Source organism: Pongo pygmaeus, chromosome X, assembly GCF_028885625.2.
Source record: "Pongo pygmaeus isolate AG05252 chromosome X, NHGRI_mPonPyg2-v2.0_pri, whole genome shotgun sequence".
In the NCBI taxonomy this organism is placed as follows: domain Eukaryota; kingdom Metazoa; phylum Chordata; class Mammalia; order Primates; family Hominidae; genus Pongo; species Pongo pygmaeus.
Window position 1 is genome coordinate 22,252,388 of NC_072396.2, and position 22,063 is coordinate 22,274,450.

Sequence of the window (22,063 nt, forward strand, 5' to 3'; positions counted from 1 at the left end):
ATAAAAAACTTTTGGTGTTCTAAATAAATGTAAGAAATTCTGGGTGGTAAGGATCAGAAGGGGTGAAAGAAAAGCAAACACTGAAATGTCACAGCTATGTGACTTTGAGAATCTCACTTCTTTGGACCTCGGTTTTATCATATAAAAAATGAGGGGGGTAGGTGGCTATGGTAGGCAGCCTTCAAGATGGCTCCCAATGATTCTTGCCTCCTGGTATTCATATCTTTGTATAGTCCCCTTCAACATAGAATAGGGCTGGCTTGTGTAATCAGTAGCATGTTACAAAAATGACAAAGTATGAATTCCAAGGCTAGGCCATAAAAGACTTTGCTGCTTCTGCCCTGCTTTTTCTTGAATCACTCACTCCAGGGAGAGTTGACTTCCATGTTGTGAAGGCATTCAAGCAGCCCAATGGGTGGGTCCACATGGGAAGGCACCAAGGCCTCCTCCTGATAGCAGTCAACACCAATTAGCCAGTGATGTGAGTGAGCCATCCTGGAAGTAGATCCTTCAATCTTAGTCAACATCTCACTACAACCTCATGAGGGACCCTAGGCTAGAACCACCCAGCTAAGCCACGCTAAATTCCTGATCCACAGAAACTGTGAGACAATATTTATTGTTCTTTTAAGTTTTGAATAATTTGTTACACAGCCAAAGATAACTAATACAGCTGCCTTAGCCCAAGTTCAGCTCTTGTATTTTATGTATCAAGGAATAGGCGAATTGATGGAAACCATGAAAAGTTCGTGAAAAGTTCATGTCAAAAACTGGATCCTGGCTACAGGGTAGGACCATATTGCTTGGGCATTTATGAAATGGGGAAGAAAGATAAGTAGCCAGACTCCAGAGAGCTGGCATCCTGAGAACTTATGGATTCAGCTTTGTGGGAGTGGGCAACACAGCTGGCTGACCTTGAACCAAAGTTTACAGTGCAACTGCTCAGCACCCAGTGATTAGTCCTTAGCATGTCATACCACAAACATAACCCACTTATGTTTATACGTGCAGAGACTGAACTTGTTAAAAGAAACGCCAATGGAATGGGCACTTATTTGGCTTCTCCCTATAATGAGTCATTCCCAAAGGGTGCAAGTGGAATTATCTGAAGGGAATAGTGGCCCTGGCAGTTTTTAGAGGGAGATGAATTAGATAGGGGTTAAAAATTGCTGAGTTCATAGTTAAACCCACGTGATTCTCCAGGATAGGGTACATATCTGGAAAGCAGTGAGTATAGAGAGATCGCTGCATTAGGCTGGGTCTTGGTTGGACTAAGTGACATTGATAGTCCCCTAACCTGTAAGAATATGACTCTATATATTGCTGGGTAGACACGAGTCACAACCCTGACAAGACAGCACATTTATTAGTGGGAGCTAGAGTATCCTCAGCCCCTTCTAGGCCTAATATGGCTATTGTTTGGACTCATATGGCAGTCCTGAACTTAGTATCTCTTTCCCATGTCCTATCCCAAATAGAAGCTATGGCTCACCACTGGTTCACCCTATAAATAAATGCACATGTATGCTGCATGACTTTCCAAGAATGCTTGGCTGTTTTCCACCATTGAATACTTTCATCTCAGCAACATTCAACCAAAGAAATACTTTCCCAAGCAAGAAAGATTTCAGTCTAGTTCATCAAAGGACGCTCTGAGAAACACCTTCTCAGTCCTTCTCAGACCAAGACACACATCAGGATCACCTGAAGATTCTGTGAAACACACCCATTCCCAGGCCTATCCTGCCACCCTCCAAGAATTAACTGATAGCAAGTGGCACTCAGCAAGTCCAGGTGATTCTAATGTGCACTCAGTGCTGAGGACCATAGATCTAACTGTATGCAGCGTTTTGCTGCTGCCTGACTCTGTAACTAAGAAAATTAGAATACAAACAATGGTTCTCACCCAAAGCCCAAGGCTGGACAACTGAGTTGTTCAGAAACCAGCTTCAGTTCTTCTGTCATGATATTTAAGAAAAGCTATAAAGCTGCATATCAGGCTGGGTGCCGTGGCTCACACCTGTCATTCCAGCACTTTGGGAGGCTGAAGCAGGAGGATCTTTTGTACCCAGGAGTTTGAGACTAGCCTGGGCAACATAGTGAAACCCCATCTCTACTTAAAAAAAAAAAATAGCCAGGTATGGTGGTGTGTGCACCTGTGGTCCCAGCTACTTGGGAGGCTGAGGTGGGAGGATCGCTTGAGCCCAGGAGGTCAAGGCTGCCATGAGCCATGATCATACCACTGAACTCCAGTCTGGGCAACAGAATGAGGCCCTGTCTCTAAAAAAATAAGATAAAGCTGCCTATCCATCTGCCAAGTAGCTGTGATCCTTTGGTCCTGTCTTTTCTTGGACTTGAAAAGTGTTCAAATTTAGAAAGTCTTTTGTGTTTTACTTCCACTACCTGGACAGCCACAGAAGTACACTTGAATGAAAATTATCAAACCCAGCTTTTTTGTCTCAGCATATATTTGAACCTTGGCAAGGCCTTATTTAGAAATACTTTCATTAGAGACTGGAAAAATGACTTCATTATTCCCAGTCATTTCATCCAGGCATCTCTCTGTATTATTTCTTACAACTGCATGTAAATCTAGAACGATCTCAAAAAGTTAAGAAAAAAAAAACAGGTGATGGGCTGGATTTGGCCTGTTGGTTCTGGTTTTCCAACCCTTGAACTGTAACAGTGTCAGCACTTACTAAACAGCTACAGAAATGAACATTGTATCAGTAAGGTTAAGTGACTGGTGGGTAAGTTGATGTAGAATTTCTCATCCTTTACATTAGGATTGTCCCTCATAATTTACCCAGCTCATTTCACCACCATGGACCTGTCTGCCACATTGAGAGTCAGGCTGGGGTAATGATTAAAAATCAAACAGCCTGGATTTTACTCCTGGCTGCCCCACTATCTAGTTGTGTGACCTTGCGGGAAAGTCATGTAACTTCTCTGTGCCTCAGTTTTCTCACCTGTAAAATGGAGCTCTTACGTGTGTTAACTCACTGACGTCTCACAAGGTAAAGGGCTTGCAACAGTGCCTGACCATTGGAAGCACTATTACAAGCATTTGTGATTATTGCTTCATTGATGCTTAGTATATATAAATTTCAGCAAAGAAATCTGACCAAGCTTCTCACTGTACTTTTGGAAACTAGCCTGAAAACTGTGGAGCCGGTGATGGGATAGTTAGGGGATTTCTGAATGTCCAGACCTAAACAATCTGATTGATGGCTCTAGGTCAGTGGTTCTCAAAGTGTGATCCCAAACTACCACCAGCAGCAGCAGCATTCCCTAAGAACTTGTCAGAAATGCAAACTCTGGAACCCATCCCAGACCTACTGAATTGAAAACCCTAGGGCTTTGGCCTGGCAATCTCAGTTTCAGCAAGCCGTCTAGATGATTCTGATTCATGTGAAAGTTTGAGAACCACAGCTCTAGGCCAATCTGAAAAGGGTTTCCTTTGCAGTCCACCCACAGGATGCTGTCCTTGGTGCTGCCCTGTCCCCACTCTCCTCAAGGTCTCAGTTAAAGATGAGAAAAAGCTGGCTTCTCAAATTGGCAGGTCATCCATGCAAAGCCAGCCTGGAGGAATAATGACACTATTTGATGCTAGAATGTGGACCTGAAATGATCTCCGTAGGTTGGAAGTTCCAGCCAAAATTGTTTTGATTTTTAATAGAGATAGCTTTATTTTTACCTAGGTCAAGTTTCTAATTCAAGTTTCTTGGCATTTTAACTCCTACATGTTCAGTGAGGTTGTCAGTGGTGCTGTGGGTATCCAGGCACTGTGACCTCAGTTCGCACCATAGCATAGGCTGCAGGAACCCAACCAGTAATGGAAGGTTGGCCCTGAGTACAGGAGCAAAGTCTGGCCTACCACCTCTTGGTATTTCAGAATTTGATCACATAGTAAAAAAAGGGTGCCACACAGGAGAGAAAACTGAATCTGGACTCAGTTATGAAGGGATGGCATTGGGGGTGGTGATGAGGATCAGGAACCATTCTAATGCAGTTGCATTTGCCATCTGTGCTGGTCTAGAGCATTATCAGCTGTTTTGTCTTATCTGGGGCATGAGCTCCTCTTCCTATGTGCTGGGAGTCCCTGCCAGCCAGGGGCTCTGACACCAGCTGGGTTGCTGGGGTGGCCTGCTCCTGGCAGCGAAAGCAGGTCTATAATTGGCCCATAATTGGATTGGATTTGGCTCGGAATGACTCCCAGGCGCTCTCTCTCTCCTGATGGATAATAAGCAGTAAACTTTGTATATGACCTCGCAGGGTGTCTGGGACACCATTTCTTAGCTGTCAGTGAAAATGAAGAGCTTTCCAGAAGAGTTGACCTTTAGGGCAATGGTTTGGGGGCATCTTGAAGTGAAGTTTTCCCCAGATCCATTTGTTTGCCACCTGGTCTTTCTGAAATTAAGACATTTCAACCCAATTTCCAAATCCTGGATCAAATCTGTCCTCTACCATGTGTGTGCATGTATGTGCATGTGTGTGTGTATGTGTATGTGGTATGTTTGTATGTGTATAAAGATTACAGTATGACTTTTTAAAATTAAACAAGAAAATAGTAAACAGAGGTAGAAATTGAGATAATACATTTCCTTTGAAATATATCTATAGATAGAGGTGGGTAGATTAATCTTGAATATCTTTCCATGTCAGTGACAAAAGTCCTTCTGGGTATAAGCAGAGCCATTATCTGTTCAATTCTGGCCCATGGAATGGATTGTAACTAATCCCCTTCCTTGGCACCTGTTGCAGACTACATGGTGATCCTACTTTTCTGATTAAAAGGGATTACACCCATTTTCTACAGATGGACTTCAATAGGCTTAATTAATAATTGTCTTAAAATGAACCTCCTCTGGAGGGAGAAGACAATACAACCCACAATCTTCCACCCTTTGTGAAGTTGGAAGTCATGTGAGATTGAACTGCAAAGTCAATGCCTGCCCTACCTATCTCACAGAACCGTTATGAAGTTCAAAAGAGAGAATGGGCATGGAAGGACTTTGGAATTCTTAAAATCAAGAGCAAGGGTTTGTTAATATTATTGCTACTATTATCCCCTAGTTAAAAGATGTGATTTTGCGTATGTTATAAAACTTCCAAATAAACCTGTTTCCTCATTGCCTGGCCTGTGCGATGCCCCTTAAGCAGCCATTTCACAAAGTCTCCAGGCTGCCATGTTCTCTGGTACCTGTATTTACTAGTGACTGCCTACCTATTATTGCAACATAGACATAACTTGATTATCAAATTAAATAATGTCAGATAGAGGGAGAAAACACCTCTGTAAGGTAATCATAGCTGGAAATTAAATGTGAATGGGGCATAACCCAGGACAGGGTGTCATAGAGAAGACACCCAGGGCACTTCTGGACATTGAGATCGACATAGCTCTCATTTTATTTTCTGGACCAGACTCCAATAGTACATAGCCTATGCACAAAAGATTACTAGAAAGGTGAAATGTCTATTTTTGGCCGTAAAGCCCATTCAAAATGCTCAGGAAAATGCTGTATAAAGTCCATTGTTTGATTTTTCTTTGAGAGTAGGGCAATGGCAGCTCAACTCTCCAAGTATTTCTTAAGCTGATTCTCTTCAGAGAAAAATCAAATTACAAATGAGATGCATTTGCTAGTCAAAAATTAGGGCGAGAGGAGGGAGATTCCTTGAAGTCTCCAAAACAAAATGAAAATGCTAAAGTGAAATGTTTGTAATTTTGCTGTCTTGAGACAAAGGCCTTGGAAACATGAGCTGCTGCAGGTTTTGAAAACTGGAACTGCAATGCCTCCTCCAGGAGAAAGAGGACAGTTGCAGGTTAGAAATCATCTCATGAACTGGCTCAAGCTCAAAGGATTCAGGTGATTGAGAAAGAGATCCTCCCAGATGTTTGCAAGCGCTTCAATGAGCTCATATTAGTCACAGATAAGATAATTAATGGATTTTAATTTTCAGTGAGCTTTCTTCATATTCGCTGGGGAAATGTGCAGAGCTACCCTTCAGACAGTATTTCACTTAAAAACCAACCAACCAATCAACTCCTAGCCTTGGAAGAAAGGGGCAGAGGGCAGAAGGTATGGGCAGACTGTGAGGACAGCAAAGGGAATGAAGATTTCCTGGAAGCTGCTGCGTACTAGGAGCACCATCTGAGTCAATTCACTATCTTTATGGTGTCCTCTCAAGACTTAACATTATTATTCCTATTTATAGATGTGGCTTAGAGTGGTCAGGAAGTTGCCCAAGGTCACTGAATTACTATGTGCCAGAGCTGCAAGTGGAGGATGGGTGTGTCCCACTCTTTCCAGCACATCCAGTGTCCAGTGGCTGCTGTAAGGTGGGCAAATGTGCTGCAGAAAGCCTGTCCATGCCACCTGACACAGCCACAGCCCACTCTGCTATGATCGCCCCACTTCTTCCCGCAGAACTCAGATTCCCAACCCTTCTCAGCAGTCAGTACCAATGAAACAGACACAACACTCAAAATGAAAACTGTTTGTCTTTCCTATAAAGTAGGAACACAAAACTGGAAAATAGGACACTGGGATTTTAGACCGGTACTGACCTTGATTCCATTGCTCCTGGGACTCACTGCTAATAGATAGGGGATCTTAAATTAAGTTCATTCTAATGGTAACATTTTGTAGTTTGTAATAGCTCCCATGGTATGCAGAAATTTAGATATATACACTATGTGATTCAGTGCTTCTCAGCCCTGGAACTATCGGTGCCTGTTGTGGGGACTGTCCTGTGTGTTGTAGGGTGTTTAGTACCATCCCTGGTCTCAAGCCCCTGAATGCCAAGAGTACCCACCCTGAGGTGTGACAATCAAAAATGTCTTCAAACATTGCTAAATGTTCCTCAGGGTGGACAGGAGAATTGCCTCTGGGAGTTAGGTATTTTTCTCATTTTTTAGATGAAGAAACTGAGGCAGAGCAATTATATAAAATCACAAGACAAGGGAATAGCAAAGCCAGGGTATAAACCTATACTTGAATCACCTCTCTTCCACATTTCTTCCAGGGGAATAACTGTTTTCCAACATCCTGTCTAGACTCTTTCTTTGTCACCTGTATTCAAAGGCTGTACCTTGTCATTTCTTCTTCATTCCTGCTGCAACCACTATGTGCTAATATCCCCTCTCACATCCTTACCCAACTAGACTGTGAGTCCCTTGAGGGATGTTGTCTTGTATCACCTATTTCTAATGTAGTAGTGCCTGAAACAGTCAGTGAATAGATGTTCATTTCATAAATGAGTGAATTTATTCGAGCACTTTAATCCTTCCCACTCAAATCCAATTCATGCTGTCAATTTGCATTATGAAGAAGAAGGTTAATTTGGCCAAGGTAAATTCCAACTAGCCCATGTACAAAATGATCAGGCAATGAAAACAGTCTGAATAGATGGATGATTGAACACTCAGAATTTAATAAACCTGTTGGGGTAGTTTTCAGGAATTAATTGTTGCCTCTGAAACTAAAATGCAGCCATGATTCTTATCATCTGTATCTAAAATTGGGGCATCAGGTAAGAGCTAGGCAGTAAAATATGTATTACTTGTTAAGGATTCTATTACATCGGTGACAGGTGGAAGGAAGTGCCACTATCTTCTAGGGTGGAAGGAAGTGCCACTGTCCTTCCTATAGAAGGCATCCAATGACTTTCTGGCAATAGGACACGCTTGCTTTCGGCTGTTTATCCAGCAGTCCAGATGAATTGTTGTGAGCAACCTTTGTGCCACCTGCCTGGACGAAAGAGACTCCAATCTGTCGACTGCTTAATAGAAATTTCCCACAGTGAGAAGCCAATTGACTGACCCTGCCTCGGATTAAACCAGCCACCCCCTTGCCGTCTGCATGAAGTCCTAGACTAGAGGGTGTGGAATGATCAATTCACAGGCAGGGAGCAGTGGTAAGGGAGTACAAGTTAAATTTGCAAGTCTTGATTTGTTCCTCGTGATTCCTTCTCCTTCTCAAATGCCACAGCATGTGCAGGGAGTTAAAATGAGCAGCATTGTCACGATGCAGCCAACCCTGATTAGACAGCCTGGAATTCACTTCCCCAGTTTTCTGCGTGGGCTGCACACAGCATGAGAGGGAATGAGCGAAAAGGCTTCATGGGTCGGAGACTGCTGCACCATGAATGACACAGAGACTCCTGACAAGCCCTTGCTCATCTCCGGAGCAAAGGCAGGTGGGCTCTGCAGGGGTCTGGTATTGCTCTGCTGCAGTTTTGTCAGCACTGGGCAAAGTCCATGTCATCCCCAGCACTGCCATAATCGGTGTTTTTCTGTCTCCTCTCCTCTCCTTTCCCCTCCTCTCCCTTCCCCTCCTTTCTCTCTCTCTCTCTCTCTCTCTCTCTCTCTCTCTCTCTCTCTCTCATACTTTCTCTGATGTTTATGGGCATTAACTCTTCCTTTTTGTCAAAATCCTTAAAAAGAGCAAATTATTTGTGCTTCCATGCAATGTTTTGCCCATTAAACTGTGAACCAGGGTAGATGCTCTGGCATATTTGAATCCCTAATGCCTGATATACTCAGCACCTGGTGCATCTTTTGTGTTTAGTAAATGCTGACAAACTAAAAGAATGAATATGTGAATGAATAAACAAATGAGCAAACAAAGGAACACATCAACCAACATGCCAGGGTTATGTTTCAGTGTTCATCTTTGTGACAGTGACAGTTTCTGCAGTCTCTTTAGCCTTTGCTTGCTTTGCACTGACCCAACATGGTGAAATATTATTTGCAAAGACTATAACTAAAAGAATATTTTTTAAGAATGCAGTGGGTGATAGTGATTAAAAGGACTGGCTGTTTAGTGTGACAGATGATGGTTTGCACCTCACCTCTGTGACTTACAATCTGGGTGACCTTGGTCAAGTTGCATAAGCTCTCTTAGCCTTCACTCTCCCATAAACAAAATGAGCATTGTAGTAATACCCCATGCAGTCAGCACAAGGAATGAATGAAATAATGCAAGTGAGGTGCAAAATATGGTACCAGGCATATCACAAGCATATAATAAATGGGAATGTTCATGATGACAATAAAAATGATGACATTGATATTGATGCTGGTGACTACTAATGCTTAACATTAATACTTTAGAAGACTTGATAAGCTGGTGAGATAATCTGCTTTCTGATACATTTGAGATGAAAAGATAACCTATAAAAATAGTTGGGTTTGAGGCAATTCCACATAGACCATATACCATAAATATGTTTAATCTGGCAATTGACAAGAGTCATATTTAAGAGTGCTTCATTCCTAAGTCTTAATTACTGTGAAGAGATTATAAATATTGGGCAATTAATTACTTTACTCTTTTTATTACTGTCTTAATTTCTGTGAAGTGCAATGCATTGATTGCTTGGAAAGAAAAGTCCGCAGCAAGCTGGACCTAACATCAACCTTTCAAGCAGATAAATCAGGGTTACTCACTCTCAGCAGTACTGACATTTGGGGCTGGATCATTCTTTGTTGTAGGAGGCCATCCTTGGCATTGTGGGATGTTTAATAGCATCCCTGGCCACTCCTCACTAGAGGACAGTAGCAGCCCACCCCTAGTTGTGACAATTCAAACTGTATGCAGACATTGCCAAATGTCCCCTGGGAGGAAAAATCCACACCCTCCCCCCATTGAGAACAAATGAGATAGAGTAATGAGTTCTGTTACACTGAGAGTAGAACAGGTGCCAGGTGTAACTGTCTTTTGGCCCATGGAAATGCGTGTGCCAGTATAGGAAGTTCAACAGAATTGGGTTCAGAGTCACCTCTGCTTTCCACCAAGCTGTCTGAAGCAAATGTGCTTCTCTTGTCTCAAGTCTACTCCCTAAAAGCTCTCGCACCAATTCCAATTTCTTCCTGATAATTCACACACTAGACCCTCCAAATCTCTGTTTTAATAGAAACTACACTGGTAGCTTCTGTGTGTTTACTGTTGAGAGGCTCTTAAAGCAACTGCCACAATCAACTCAAAGTCTTCTTGCGTTCACTCTCAAGAGTCCTTTACACCCACACAGACTGTAACCAGGGTCTAAAACAAGAGTTTTGCCAGCCAGGAAAACAAATGAACAAGACCTTGATACAGTTCGGAATCACTGCAGAACCTGTCTTGATCCTAACCAAGTGAAGATCAGGAAGAATTTAAAAAGAGCATCACAAATCAGAAGAAATGTGGCTTCACTAGAGAATGAAAAATATCAGCATAAAACCATTTCCTTCAGAGAAAGTGAATAGAGCTCTGTAATTGGGTCAAAGCAGGGAACATTTCAAAATGAGGACAAAAAATTTCCACAAACCACAGAGAAGACATTTGGAGAAGTGTTTTTAAGTCTAGTTCTATGTGAAACAATAAATCAGTCCTCTGTCCTCTGGCAAAAGGAAAAGGTTATGAAATCATGATAAGTCAAAGACTATGAGAAATAAATCATCCTAATTCTGAAGGCTGCAAAGCAACACGAAAACTAATCTTGTGATAAAATGTAAAGTGGAAAAAGCAAGATACAAAACTATACAAGTGCTATAAATGATGCTATATAAGAAAAATATATAAGAACCAGTTCCTATTTACTGAGTAATTACCCATCCCAGGTACTGTGCCTGGAGATACTTTTAAAAATACATCTCCCTAACCCTTCACAACTACTGACTGAGAGAGGTGCCATTTTCTGCTTTTATCAAACAAGAAAATAGAGGCATAGAGTGCAAAGTTGCAAACGTAGAAGGAAATGAGACCAAGTCTTCACAACCCCAAATCAACATATTGTTAGCAACTTGGTTGTATTGCATCCCAGAAGTAAACCCAGAGGAAAAGACTAGAAGGGGAAATACCAAAGTCAGTATTTTGCTAAAATGGTGATCTACTGGGCAATCATTTTTTATTTCCCAGTCTCTGTTACATTGTTATAGTGTTTATACAAATAGATTTATTACATTTATTATTCCTTACCATTTGAAAGGAATGATATTTCCATTCATGCATCAATTTAATAATAAGTTTACTATAAGATGATAAAGGGCATGTTTCCCAAATATGGAATAGGTGCTAATATTTATTTGATTGGTTGGTTATGGGATTTGAGATCTTTTTTAATATAGTCATTTATAACTGTAAACTTTCCTCTAAGTACTGCTTTCATTGCATCTTATAAATTTGGGTATGCTGTATTTTTGTTTTCATTCGCCTCAAAGTATTAATATTTTTAAATTTACCTTGTGATTTCTTCTTTGACTCATTGGTTATTTAGAAGCATGTTGTTTAAGTTCCACAAGTTGTGAATTTCCCAAACTTCCTTCTGTTATTGATTTCTAATTTCATTCCATTATGGTCATAGAACATACTTTGTATGATTTCAATCCTTTTAAATTTGAGATTTATTTCATGGCCTAATATATGGTCTGTCCTGGACAATGTTCCATGTACACTTGAGAAGAATGTGTACACATGTACTCTGCTGTTGTTGGGCAGTGTTTTATATGTGTGTATATATACATATCCACACACTATACATATAATATATATACACACATATATGTATAGAGAATGTATATATGCATATATACATATAGAATGCATATATACATATAGAATGCATATATACATATAGAATGTATATATACATAATGTATATATGTGTACATATACGCATACATAATGTATATATGTGTACATATACGCATACATAATGTATATATGTGTACATATACGCATACATAATGTATATATGTGTACATATACGCATACATAATGTATATATGTGTACATATACGCATACAAAATGTATATATGTGTACATATACGCATACAAAATGTACATATGTGTACATATACGCATACATAATGTATATATACACATTACATCTATATATATATGTTAGGTCTAGTTAGTTTATGGTGTTGTTCTTGTCTTATATTTCCTTGTTGATCTTTGTCTAGTTATTCTAGACATTATGGAAAATGGGATATTGAAGTCCCCAATTATTATCATTAGATTGTCTGTTTCTTCCTTCATTTCTGTTGGTTTTTGCTTCATGTGTTTTGGGGGTCCGTTGTTATGTACTAAATGCACTTTTTAATCAATTGTCTGGGTATATCAATTTGCCCTTCTTCCAACACTCTCAGAATTAGCCCTTGAATCAGTAGGAATGATGGTGATGCATGTTTAACATTTAAGAGTAATGAGCGCCTTATGTTCTCCCCTATCAGAGATGACAACTCTCTGGATGACAGGTTGGTAAATATGTCTTATCTAGACATAGATGTTATTTGAAAAATAAAGCCAAAGAATTCTTGAATACTAAGTTTTCTTCTGGTTTACACATCTTTCTCCTCTTTTGAGGAATATGAGACAAACTTGACATTTTCCTTAATTTTTTAGTTTCCCAGAGGAATACAATCAATAAATTAAAGTCAAATTTCTGGGCCCATTACTGATTTTGGTCAACAATGTTAACTATGGACCTTGTGAGAGAAGCTAGTCTTTCTTTTAAAGTGGTAAGCTCCCTAAGATTACAAAGACTTGGAATGTCTACATTTCTAAGTGATCCTAGACTTGCTGTGGTCAGGGCACCGGCAACATCCTCCAGACTTGCCCTGTGTGCCTAATATGTATCATGTGAATTGCAGCCTTTAAAGGAGCTATGCGATAGCATCATAAGGAAGATGTAAACAAGAAAACCAATGCATTACAATTCAGTAAGTTTGTGAAAGGATAAACAGAAGATGCTAGGGATGGGGAGAGTGCTGGAGGAAGAGGACTCTTACGGACTGAATGTTTGTGTCCCTCCCCCAAATTCATATGTTGAAGCCTTAATCCTCAATGTGATAATATTAGGAGGTGGGGCCTTTGAGAGATAATTAGGTTTAGATGAGGTCATGAGTGTGGTGTCCCCATGATAGAATTAGCACCCTTATAAGAAGAGAAAGGGACATCAAAGGACACAGCAAGAATATGGCCATCTGCAAGCCAGGAAGAGAACCCTCACCAAAACCCAACAATACTGACATCCTCATCTCTGACTTTCAGCTCCAGAACGGTGAGAAATAAATGTCTGTTGTTTTAGCCACCCAGTCTATGGTATTTTGTTATAGTGGCCTGAGCAGACTAAGATAAGGACACACCTCCCCCAACAGGGCATTATAAAGATTCTTTTCAAATCTACAAAATCCAAAATCAGGGCTGGCTAGCTGATGTGGGGTATGAGATAGAGACTAACTTGAGATTATGAGGCTGTGTATGGGTACAAAGGAACTGCAGATCATTCCAACTCACTCTCATTTACTGCCCTACAGCAATGTTTCTCAAAGTATGGTCCAAGGCCCACTGGTTGACCTCAAAAGACTTCTGGATACAAAAACGCAAGTGCTTTCTTCATTTCCTAATAACGAATGGGGATTAATTCCATAGATTTTCACTTCCATACACAACCAAAACCTACTAAGTGAGCTATCAAGAATCACTGAAATTTTGCATTTTTCTAAAACCCTAGTTTAGTATATAATCATGAAGTCTGACTGCCACACATGTGGCCGTGCTGCAATGTCCAACACAGAGAGAAGGGATTCTTGAAACTTCAGAATGAGAATTTCTTTTTAGAGCTTCATCAGTTCCAAGGCTTTCAATTGCGACTTTCTTGGTGCTCATTAGCATCATTGTTTTACCTTTGCTAATCATTTATTTTTCTTGTAATTGATGCATCATTACCACTTTGATACTTATTTTGTTCCTCTTCAATTCTTTGATATCACTGAGTTCTTTTACCACTGGAAAAAGAGATGAGATGGTGTAGGCAGGCTGTGGAGTTTTATTTTGTTATGCTCCAAAAGTTTAAGACGTAGTGCCTAGAGGAACTCTTTGGTCTCACTAGACTGGTCTAATTATTAACGATACCCTGGATGCTCCATTTGTCCAGAGGTGATCTCTGAGCCTCTGTTTAAACCATTCCATTCCCACTGCCTCTTTGAAATTATCCCTGACCCCAAATCATACCTTAGCCCCTCAAAAGTCATAACATTATCTCTACTGCCTAGTTGTTAGTGGGTCATAAACAGCCTTGGGATATCTTTAATAATTAAGCTGCTATCTAATTCTTGAATTGTTAGCTACCTTTTGAAGTATTTTATCTTTCCATCAAGACTTAAGTATCCTGAGAGCAGGGACCAAGTTTCATATCTATACATTTTACTACAGAAAGAAGAAAGTACCCACGGTATAGAAGCTAGTTTCAAGGGTTCTTTACTGAGTACATATGCTCTGATCTAAGGGTCGGAAGCAAATAGAAATGGACACAAAGTCTGTCTGGACACCAGCCCAGAGCTGTTCTGCAGGTTCCCCAGACCTTTGTCCATGAAGCCTGAGGTGGTATCTGCTACAACTGTAAGCAAACAAGCTGACAGTGGCTTCTGATAGTGGCCCTGCAGGATTCCTGATAATGCAGCAAATAAGCAGGATTGGAAATATTGGAGGATACCTGGTTTCTAGATTTTGCCACTGGTCCTGCCTCTTCATCTGGTTCTTGGACTTTCTTAAGTCACCATCTGGCTACCTTAAATCACAGCCAGGAGGATTCCACAATTTATGTGGCTGAACATCCTATCTTCCCTGTCCCATGCCAGTTCCAGCCTGGACTGGGGCCCCATTTGGGACACTCCTGTGTCTTTTGGCTTTGACTTGGTATATGCTGTCTCTATATTGCCTGGTCTGGTTCCGGTTTGGGTCTAGGCCCCCAGTCCTTTTCCATAAGCCATGATTTCTGGTGCCCAACGGGGTAGTCACTGGCCTTTCTGATTCTTGTTCTGTAATGTTTTTAATTGATTTCTGTGAACAATTCTATCCATGACACAGGGCATGGAAAGAATCTGAAATCCCACATAAAAGGAGGCACTGATCTTGGCTAGAATGAGATGCTAACCTGTCTTATGTGTCTGAAGTACTATAATAGTTATAATATTATGTGGACCTTGCACCTTGTGGTTTTCACTGTGTTTGACACTATGGACATGATGGACTTATTCAATCTTCAAACCAATGATCTGTTTGATCAAATAACTGGACAACACAGGGTGAGGGTGGGTGACAAAGTGGTGACCCAAGAAGAAAAAAAAATCAATCCAACCAGTGAAGGGTTAAGTGATGGCTGGTCCAGGGTATTTACTGCTTATGAGTTCACTGTATCTATCAATGTTAAGAAATGTTCTCCTTCTGCGACCACAGACTATGACTACTGAAGTCTCGAAATCTCAAACATATCTGCAGGAGAAAAATAAGTCAAAAGCAAAACAGCTTGCTACAAAAAGTAAAGATCATTCCTTGGCTTAAAACAATGACTGTACTCATTTGGAATTCAGATCAATTACCCTGACAACTTAGATTTTCACATTACTGTAAGAATAAGGAAAAATAGGTCTCTCTGAGTGGTTTTACATTAGAATTTGTTAAGGAGAGAAGAATCATTAAAGTCTTCTCTGAGAAAATAAAGTAACAAAAATGTGTTCTGGATATTCTGGTACATTTTCAATATTTGATTGAGTTGTTATTCTTCCTTGTTCCCTGTAATCACACAGCCAAGGCTACTGAATCAACCCCACTGCTGAGTAACACTGCAAGATCCTCTCTAAGCTCATTTTAAAACCACATTCCTCTGAATCTTCAAAACCAAATTCTTCTGGAACTGGAACTGAGGTTAAATTTAGGTCAACATGGATTTCATAAAAGTAAAAACCTTTAAAGTTTTCATTAAAAATTCATGTGTCCAACTGAACAGCCTTGGTTGGGTGATGATAATAAATATTACAGAAAATTAAGTTCCCCTCTCCAGGCTTTCTAACAAGGAAGTTCTGAAGCTTCATCCCTACCATATTGAAAGATTTCATCTCAACTTGGCAACACAAGCAGGACTGAGTGTGATACTCAGTCATCAATTTGTTCCATCATTCTGTCATCAGTAGCAACAAGTGCATGTAGCCACATGTCAGGTTAGTTCCTGCTCACATCAATTTGTCCCCATCCAGGTTCCTGGGATTCAGTCTATGGTCATAGATCCACTCTGTTTTACTCTTACTCCTGTGTTCTTTTATGTAACTGTGCTGAAAACACCAGATACTATTCTTTTGTTTTAACTCAAAATGGCTCCTCTCTCTCTAACTATAAAATATTTTCGGCTGAACTAACTTGCAAACATCCTAGTAAGTCAGTGTAAGTGTAACACAAATAACACTGCCACGATGCACTGGACTGTCTGACAGAACATTCTGTTCCTCATTCTGTCCAGAGGAGAAGACACAGCAGGGCCCTATCCGCCCCACTGCTTGCCTCTGCCATCCAGTCAGAAGATTTCACCCCAACACCAACAGGAAGCATGCAATCCATCTGTAAGGTGTGGTGGAAGGAAGGGATTGAAGCAATGTAACAAGTAGGTGATAGCACTAACTTTGAAGGCAGACTCCATTTTTAGAATACATGATAGATGGGGAAACTCAGTCTCTCTAAGACTCATCTCAAAAATGAGAACAATAATTGAGTATCATGAGGCTTAAAAGAAACAATGGACATAATGCTCTTCACACAGTATCTTGCTCATGGTAAGTGATGAACAAATGTTTCTAGTGTGCAGCATGTAGTGAACACTCAATAAATATTGATTGAATGAATGGGTGAGTGACCAAATGAATGAATGGACAATCAACCAGATAAAACCTGTTTTATGTTCCCAATACAGATTCCTCTCCTGTAGACTTAAATTTCTGCTTAAGAAATGGAATAGATTGTACATTGTGGGCTTAGTAATGTTGGAAAAGGGTAGATTTGCTCCCAGGGTCTCCTAGGAGAAAGAGTGATGACTTGGGCCAATTCCACACTCCCCTGCTGGCAGAATTCCCATACCAGTCCACAGGAACCAGGTGGAGGGTTGTCTGAACCCTCACCAGGGGATCATTATTGAACAGATGCAATTAAAATAAAAATAAGGTCACAAGCCCTGCTTGCAGTGCCTTGTAAGGCAGCATACAAGTTTTGAGCTACTCTTAACCTCATCCACACCTAGAGTCATTATGGCATCCTCTTCGTCTGCCTTACACACACCTGGGTTACTTGATTAAAGGACTGAATTCTTGGGTCTCTGCCTCTTTATACTCCCAAACTTGTTCAGTTCCTTGATCCTCTGATCCTCTAGCTCATGAATAGCTTGTTGCTTTTTGTGATACCTGGGTGAGGAAACTGAAGCATGGAGTGAGGGAGGGCTCCCTGGACCTCAAGATCAAAACCTCAAGGACTTTTCCCAAGCATCTTTCCTCTCCCAACTTCATCCTTCCACAACTAAGGATGGTCAGAAAGAGAATGGCAGGCTAACATCCTCAATGGATCTATGACTGGTGATGGAATAAGACAGGCCCAAAAACTTGGCTTAACCAGAAAACTGCACCAGAAATACTGACTTAAATTGAAGGTCCCTGGTATTTAATGAACTCTTGTAGAATTCCAAATTTCTTCTGTGGAAGGCTTCCTTAAACCATTTTACAGAGGCCTTTTTGAGACAAAGAAGATAGTTTTTCACTTACCTTTTTTCTTCCAACTACTGTTCAGCTTTGGGGACATATTTTAGTTCACTTTTAATATTCTGGATTTCCGATAGATTGACTGCAGGTCCTGGAAGTTTCTTCGCTCCTGGAATTGGCTTCTTCTCCTCATCCGAGGTGGGAGGAACACCCTGAAGAGAAAGGAGAAGAAATCCAACTCACCAAAAAACACATTTGATCTCTTTGGGCCATAAGCATGAACCAGAAAAAAAAAATTAAAGCAACAATGATGTCAAAGTGTGATTCTAGCAGAGTGACTGTCCCTTGTGTTGTTGAGACAGCCTAAGAGTTTCAATAAAATCTCCTAAAGTTGTGAAGTGTGGAATAAAGTTGGAAGAAGAAAACAAGTAATTTCCACATAACTTAGAAAACACTAGAGTATGTTCAACTTCTGATAACTAACAAAACTTACTACTAGTTCAAAGGATTTGTGTTTCCAAGAGAAGCATCTTACAAGATTGACTTTAATTTGTAATCATACAATTATAATATGCCTGACAGCAAAGATTTGTACAATGTTAGAGCATGGGATGCATAAACAAACGGAAACAAACGTAAGCAAAACCTTTTTGAATATGGGCACGACAAGACAGAGTGGCAGAGGAAGCCCAGCTCTCTCCTGCTTTGGGAAGTATTTTAAATTTCCTTTCATTGAATGTTATATTTTTGTTGCAACTTTAGGGCAGGACCCACATCCTATCCTTTCTTGTGGCATTTCCAATGTCTGTCACAGAGGTGCACGCGCATACTTGTTGACTGTTGTTTATTTGGATCAATCCTAAGAATGTACCATAATGAAAATCTATGCCTCTATGTACATACACCAAACACACATATAATGGTAACTATAAAACAAGATCAGTTGCTGTGTGTGGCTCCGAGAACTTCAGAAACTCATTTATACAGAAAAAAAAAAAAAAAAAGTTGATTATTAGCCCATTCCTTATATTTGCTAGAGGTGGTGGGTAGGGGAGGATATGTTCTCTGTGGCCCCAGGGAAAGGTGTTGGAGGAACATTTGATCACCGTGGCAGCCTTGAGAACGTGCCTCTCGGATCAGTTTACTGCAGAGAAGATAATTGAATGACGGCTCCAGCTGCTTCACATTGAAATCCAGCCATCCATCACCACGCTGAGGTCACGCTTCCCACGGCTGCTTGTAGCCAATGACTGAGTGCGACAGGAATTCTAAGGCGGGCCCATTCCTGGGAGACTTGGGACTCCTCTGCGGAGCGACTTCACCTGGAGAACTTGCCTCAGTAAGGCACTGAAGTCTGAGATGCTTCCACCCAACCCTCTATCCTTCTCTCCCTCCCAGCCTCATGCAACTCCCTCCCATTTTTCCTTACAAGTGTTTCCCCCTGCAAATATCTTTGGGTCAGTTTCCTGAAGGACCCAAACTAACACAGACTGGCGCAGATCTCCATCTGCTTGGCCAACAACTGGGTGAACCAATACAGTTCCAGGGAAGAGAAATAAGTAACTGCATGTTTGCCTCTCACCAGAGAGGGTGGGCCCTATGCCCTATGCCCCGCCTCCACCCCACCCTTACCCTCAACCCCCACCAGCAGCCCTGTCATTTGGGTATTAAAGCTGATGGTGTGTGTTAATCCCTGTCTGGATCCTATGTCTAGTTCTCAAATTGGTTAGAACCTAAAGGAAGAAAGTATTCAAGCTTCCCCAAACTCTAACAAATTACTTAGTAGACACGTCCTTTATAGAAATGTTTTTAAATTGTTTATCGGAGGGGATGAGTAGACATAAAATATTGAGGTGCTGTTCTTCTACTAAGGGCTAATGGCTTTTCCTACAGTCATTTTCTTTAAATCTGGTACAGTGCTGATGAAATAGCTAACGTTTCACCCAAACAAAATGATAAAGTATTTCAATGTAGACTATACCTGCTGTAAATATCTGGAAAATACTGTTTCCCTGGGTCAGTGTACAGAGCCCTAGAATCAGCTGCTTTTTGTCATGCACACACATTTATCACTTATAAATGTAGATTTAGAAGCAATAATTAAAACTGTAAAGCATCCACTTGGAGGACTAGATATTCCAAAATGTTCTTTGCTATGCTTTCAGAAAGAATTTTTTAACAAGGCTATAAAGTGCTGTGTGTGTGTGTGTGTTTTATATATGTGTAGTGGTGAAATGAAAAATGTTTCCTCACTTATAAATGTTTCCATGGCTGTTAGGTGGGTAGATCTTAATAAAGAAGCATGAAAGAGAAAAATATTTCCAATTTCTTCTGTTAAGTTCCTGGATAAGTCACATTTACTAACTTTGTAACATCAAAATGTTCTATATTGGCACATTCAACACATTAAAGCCAATGTCTGTACTTACATGTTTATATGCAAAAATTTTTGAAGTGAACATTTGCAGATTAATAACAATATTTAATAGGCACCTTCCTCTCAAGTTATTAAAACTTCAATGCATTGTGTTTTTTTATTTATCAACGTAAGACTTTCACCACTTGATTTGGTAAAGTCACATATAATGGGAAATTATAATTCAATATATTTAGTAATTAGACATGATATTGACTCAGCAAGAAGGGGGTTAATGGTGCATTTTCTTAAATGAAACTTCTCTCATCTTTTAAAAACATAACAGGAAGCAGATTCCATTTATTTTATGAATTTGTAATTGTAAGAATTAAAGTAAGTTAAGGCATAAACAAACAGGATTCCAGATGGCCCCATTTGGCTAATAAATATGTCCTTTTTTAATTTTGTAAGTGGATATTTGAATGAAGAAGGGACATGAAAGACATTCTTTGGCTTAGATAAAGAGAGTGTAAAAGAAGGCTTATCAGCCACAGCAGCATTCTCAGTTTCAGGAATGGCTGTTGTGAAGGGAAATGTTTCCCTTGGGGGTCACAGGGTATTTGTAAAATTTGGCAAAACAGTGAACCATATTCAAGTGATCTCACTTTCATCTCCCTCGTTATTGCCAGATATCCTATTGAGTTTTTCCCTAAACTCTCCTGTGTGGGACAATACAATCTGGCCTGCTCATTCATGCTCAAACACCAAAGACTTAATAAAAACGGCACACTGTTAACTGTTCTAAGTTACATGTACTAACTCATTTAATCCTCACCTCAACCATATAAATCTGGTACTATTATCATCCCTGTCTTACGGTTGAGAAGACTCAGGCACAGAAGGGCTAAGAAACTTGCCCCAAGGCCACACAGCTAGGAAGTGGCTAGACCAGAATTAAATGTTTGCATCTTGTAAAGGAGCCAGGTGGAGATGGAAATAATTAACAGAAAATCCCAACATGCTATTTTGTGGCTTAATAATGATAGTATTTCAGTCAAAAGAGAGATTTGGGAAGCTTAGTAGAGGCTTGTCAATACCCTTCAAATCACTTCAAGCAAGCAGCTGATTGTCTTACGTGAAAGACCAGCCCTGTTTATTAACGTTTGGCTGTAAGGCCTCAGTGTTGGGCACATGCCCATCTGTGGCTGGGCCAAGCAGATAGAGGGTGTACTCCAGCTCTGTGAGCAGAGCAAAGGTCTTACCAGAAACCATAGGTGTGCCAAAGACAGGGTCAGTGCTCACAGGCCTTGGCAGACAGCCAAAGACTCATTGTGGCTTCCTGCTGGGGAACATCCTCTTCACATCTGAGAGGGTGTCAGGATCAAAAGTCCTTCTGAGTTTAGATGGGGAACCTCCTGAATGTGATAGAGGTGATCTGTTCTGTTCAAATATGGTATGTTATGATCGCTATGCAGTAATTATCCTCATGCAAGGCTAGGCAACGAACAAATTTTAAGTCTACAAAATTAAGCAATTCCAAGTTTGCAAACTAGATGATAATGATAGTAAATGTGGATGTATATGTTATTTCAAATCCACATTTTATTTTCCCATTCAAACTATGCCTTAAAATGTGGCTGGGGCCTGAAGCTAATTGACAAAATCCTACTTAACCTACCCTGTGGCCAAGCCAAGCTGTCTAATTACTCCCCTCACAATGTTGTCTTCATAAGAAACTTAATCTGAGGTCCAGGCCAGAGACTGAGTCATTAGATCCCACTCCCTCCCCAAGACTCCACAAATCCTGAGAGTTTATTTCTGCTTTTATGGTAAAGAAATACCATCACTAGCTCCACCCTCCTGCCCAATGAGCTCTATGAGAAAGGTATGGTACAGTTCAAGAAACACTCCATCTGTTGGACAATAAGTTGTTACAAAAAAAAAAGGAAGAAAGACAAAAAACAGAAACATCCCTGGGGTCTTTGTATCTTTGTGGATACATCACTCCCTCCACCCTATGAAAAACACTAGTTGGCCATTTGTATATGTGGCTAATTACAAAGTAGGTGTTCACACACCAAGCTGTATCAGTTCTTGTCTATTTTAGAATGCATTGCAACCATCAGATTAGATACAAGGCAAGAGAGAGCAAAGTGCTTCCCCAGTCCCCTGAGACACTTGTGTGGAGGAAAGTACCAGT

The 22,063-nt window shown here is 40.5% G+C and overlaps 1 protein-coding gene across 1 annotated transcript in view; it reads right to left on the reverse strand.

Annotated features, from left to right (window-relative positions):
* The window catches only part of SMPX (small muscle protein X-linked), a 52,066-nt gene that overhangs the window by 13,871 nt on the left and 16,132 nt on the right, over nt 1-22,063 (reverse strand). The window contains exon 4 of the mRNA XM_054472269.2: nt 17,571-17,719. Coding sequence (XP_054328244.1) covers nt 17,585-17,719 — 135 coding nt within the window. The 3' untranslated portion in view covers nt 17,571-17,584. The remainder of the gene's footprint in view (nt 1-17,570; nt 17,720-22,063) is intronic.